This window comes from Lygodium microphyllum, chromosome 4 (genome assembly GCF_053477565.2).
Source record: "Lygodium microphyllum isolate KBCC chromosome 4, Lygodium_microphyllum_v1.1.10, whole genome shotgun sequence".
In the NCBI taxonomy this organism is placed as follows: Eukaryota; Viridiplantae; Streptophyta; class Polypodiopsida; order Schizaeales; family Lygodiaceae; genus Lygodium; species Lygodium microphyllum.
Genome location: NC_141138.1, coordinates 132,363,125 through 132,367,595, shown reverse-complemented (window position 1 = coordinate 132,367,595; position 4,471 = coordinate 132,363,125). Strand labels below are relative to the sequence as shown.

Sequence of the window (4,471 nt, the reverse complement as noted above, 5' to 3'; positions counted from 1 at the left end):
GAGAGAGAGTATCGAGACGATGTGCTTAACATGAGTTGACACTAGTGTGCCTAGAAGACACTTTCTACATTCACATTACTTGCACATTTGGTACATATATCAACATATGCTTCTAATGATACTTTATAATTGGACACATCAATTAGTCTATCTAATGAATTATGTCATATCTATCTAGCTAGCTTACTAATTAGCGTGTCTTAGCTAGAATGTGGTAACGCCTCAAGGCTCCCAATATGGCTTGCCCGTATGCCTTTCCATTGTAAGAGAGAGCTTCGTCCCACCGATAAGAACCTCACCTCTCTTAAAGAGATGGTGATATACCAGCAATCGCCATGTCGTCAGCCAACTTGCCGTACGATCGCGTGATCGCCATATTCGTGCCATCCTCCCACGCAGGACGGTTGCTCTTACCTTGATGTTTTGGAAACAGAGAATGTGGGACCGCAGCTGTTGCCCTTCCCCTTCGATTGGGAAGAACCAGATTGAGATTTGGCGCCTCTCTTCGCACGTGTTCACATGTTTTACCGTCCTGACAGAGAGAGATGGATCTCCAGCTCAGTTTCTTCAAGGACGTCTCGTGGATCAATGGCTGCAGCAATCCAAGCGGGCTCCAAGACCTCCTGCAGCGAAATGGCCTCATACTACTAACCCGAGAATCGGAGGAGCAGTGCGAAGAGGAAGAGCATTCTTTTTTGTGTGGCTCACACAGGAATGGACAGAAAATGCACAAAATGACTCAGCAAAGCCAGGAGGAAATCAGCAGGTACTATGTGGCCTTACTCAAGGACTGTGCTAAGCAGAAAAATCTTACCAAAGGGAGCTCCCTGCATGCTGAGATCCTCAAGAAGGGTTTCTTAGAAACAGACACATTTGTCGGCAATGCGTTGGTCAGTATGTATGCGAAATGTGGCTCACTTTGCAAATCACAAGAAATGTTTGACAAGCTTCCGGTTCGATGTGTTATTTCATGGAATGCACTGATTGCAGGATATGAACAGCACGGCCGTGGTGACAAAGCTCTGATTTTGTATGAGCAAATGCAATTTGAGGGCATAACCCCGAATGCAGTCACCTTTGTATGCTGCTTGAAAGCGTGTGCCAGCATCAGATCCATACAGAAAGGCCAGGAATTACATGCTGAGATTGCCAGGAAAGGGTTGCTGGGAAGGCATAGTACTGTTGGCAATGCATTGATAACTATGTATGCCAGGTGTGGCCTACTTGCAACAGCACAGGAAGTGTTTGAGAAGCTTCCAGCCCTAGGTGTAGTCACGTGGAATGCACTGATTACAGGATACATTGAGCACAGCTGTAATGATGAAGCACTGATTCTCTTTGAACGAATGAAAGCTGAGGGTCTATCACCTGATGCAATCACCTATGTATGCATCTTGAAAGCTTGTGCAAGCTTAGGAGCCTTAACAAGGGGCCAAAAAATACATTCTGAGATTGCAGGAAAAGGATTGCTGGAAAATGTTGTAGTGGGAAGTTCAGTGGTGAACATGTATGCCAAATGTGGCTTACCTATTAAAGCACAAGAGGTGTTTGAAAGGCTTCCACATCAAGATGTGGTGTCATGGAATGCTTTGATATCAGGATATACTGAGCATGGATGTGGCAGAAAGGCACTGGACCTCTTTAAAAGAATGCAGGTACAGGGTATCTCTCCCAATGCAATCACGTTTGTTTGCAGCTTACAAGCCTGTGGTAGCATAGGAGCTGTTGAGGAAGGGCGAGACATACATGCTGAGATAGCTAGGCAAGGATTGGTTAAAGGAGATGTTGTTATTGGCAATGCATTGGTTGATATGTATGCTAAGTGTGGTGCACTTAGAAAAGCACAGGAAGTTTTTGACATTCTTCCTGATCGAGACTTAGTCTCATGGAATGCATTACTTGCAGGGTATGCTGAACATGGGCATGGCAATGAAGCATTGAACTGTTTTCAGAACATGCAACTAGAGGGCATCTCCCCAAATGCTGTAACTTATGCATGCAGCTTGAAAGCTTGTGCTAGTGTAGGAGCTATAGGCAAGGGCCAGGAATTACATGCTGAGATTGCTAAGAAAGGCTTGTTAGAAAACAACAATGTTGTGGCCACTGCCTTAGTTGATATGTATGCCAAATGTGGCTTCCTTGCAAAAGCATTGGAAATGTTCGAGAAGCTTCCTGTTCGAGAGATAGTCTCATGGAATGCCCTCATTACAGGTTATGCCCAAGTTAGAGATTCTGCAAAAGTCTTTGATACAGTTGAGAAAATGATAAACGAAAGTGTAAAGCCAGATGCAACCACTTTTCTTGCTGTGCTTGCGTCATGTAGTCATTTAGGACTTCTGGACAAGGGACAAGCATACTTCCAAACCATGTGCAAAGACTATGGCATCTCTCCTACCCTTGAACACCATAGATGCATGGTTGATCTCCTTGGTCGTGCAGGCCAATTAGATCAGGCATTTGAAATGATCAAGAGAATGTCATATCAGGCTGACCTTGTGATCTGGTGTACTTTGTTGGGTGCTTGTCGCAAGTGGGGAAATTTTGAGCTTGGAAGGCAGGCTTTTAACCAGATAATGCAGCTGGATGCAAGGAATCCTGTGCCTTATGTTTGCATGTCAAATATCTATGTTGATACTGGCATGTATGAGGATGCAAGCATGATTGAGGCTATGAGCATACAAAACAAGCATGTATGAATCCATAATGCCATTATTGGATTGATGCCAATGAGTTCATGCATTAGGAGAATCAAGATAGCCCAAAATCATCGAAGATCAAATGTCTAAAGAAGGCACTGGTACTGGGGGATGAACACTAAGCAGAATTATAATATGGAAGGGTCATGAAGTATCCTGATGCGCCAATATGACTGTAAATGAGATGAGATTTAAAAGGGCACAAATGTAGCTCCACACATGTGATGATGCATATCAACATTGAAATTGCACCAACATCCAAGATGCCATTGAGAAAATCTATAAGCAAATTTCACAAGACCAGTTATGTGAGAACTGTGACGTTGACCCATGCATACAAATATATTGAATAAGATATAGATTACTTGAGAAGTTGAAGGTATGTCACCATGACCAATCAGTACCCTATTATGGCCCATGCTCTTGTGGGGTTGTGGAAGATCTCACTGTACAACGAAGACTATTTGCAAAGAGATCCCTAAACATCACCCAAGCAACTTACAAAGAAGAAAGGTCAACGAATGAACAATCAATAGAGAACACTGGGTTGGCCTAGAGGACTGGAAAGACACCCGGGAAGACTATCTTTACCTCCTTGGTCAGAGCTTGGTCACAAGAGCTTAATGAGGTAAGGGTCTCTTGGCATTACATGGCACCATGTAGGAGGTTCATGCCATGTTCGAGTGAACACGTGTGCCTGTCAAGGTTTGGACAGGAGAGTTTTGTGCAGGTCCACTCTTCTGAGAGTAGTGACTTGTCTTTGAAAGGGCAGTCTTCCATAATCTAGGCCCATGAATAATATCTATTGGGTCCTTTCCGTTTTGTAATGAAAACAAAATGATAATAGTGCAAACTAGATAGGCATGTGTAGCCGGACCCCATGCAAGACTAGCTAGTAGCAGGAAAGTGTGTTTCATCAAGTACTTGCATAACAATATAATGGTAGAATAAATTATTCATCGCACATTGTGACAACACTATATGCAAGTACTTGATGAAACATGGAACATAGAGCCATGCCAGTTGCATAGCTTGGTGAAGAGTTGGTGCAGTCTTGCCCTGCCCCGGTTCAATCATTGGGATGATGATGCATACACTGCACTGTATTGTGTTGCACTATACCAGAAATCTAGACAAACGATGGAAAAATTTACTAGGATGTTCTTCGCTCAAGTTGTGCTTATATTCGTGCGCATTCATAGTTGACCATATTTATTCACACAAGAATAAACGCCAACACCAATACAATATACATTTTTAAAAAGACACGATAGTTCTAATTAGATTTACTATGTTTCACCTATTAACACATTCATACTTGTCATGTGATGTTAATGCAACTAATAATCACTAACGGAGATGTTTAACTAACCTATTTTTAATACAAGCAAACCCCTCAACGGTCTATTTCTTTCTATAATATCAGGATATAGCTGAGCATTCAAAAAATTGTTCCTGCCAAATAATGCTACATTTCTGCACATCCAAACAGCCCTTAGAATAATCACCTTGACAGTAGCATTTGCCTTCTCTCTCTATATATTATTGTTAGCGAAAGAATCAATACAATGTATTGGCCTTTTTTCCTACTGGAGCAGTATAATTCTACAAGATCTTGCTACCTTTAGAATGAAAGGTTGTGGGCCAATCTTCTCTTTTCTTGGCAAAGGACTTTGCAAGACACTTCTTATCATTTAGATCAAACTCCTATGCAGTCTAGTGAGGCCTTCGAAACTGCATATAAAGCAAGGTATCCCATGCACCTGCTCCACTCC

At 42.4% G+C, this 4,471-nt stretch overlaps 1 protein-coding gene across 1 annotated transcript; it reads left to right on the top strand.

Annotated features, from left to right (window-relative positions):
* Positions 1-234: 234 nt before the first annotated feature.
* LOC148037640 (pentatricopeptide repeat-containing protein At4g13650-like) lies at positions 235-3,855 on the top strand. Its single transcript, XM_087676585.1, has one exon. The coding sequence runs from the start codon at positions 546-548 to the stop codon at positions 2,694-2,696; it is 2,151 nt and encodes a 716-aa protein (XP_087532711.1). The 5' UTR covers positions 235-545; the 3' UTR covers positions 2,697-3,855.
* Positions 3,856-4,471: the final 616 nt, after the last annotated feature.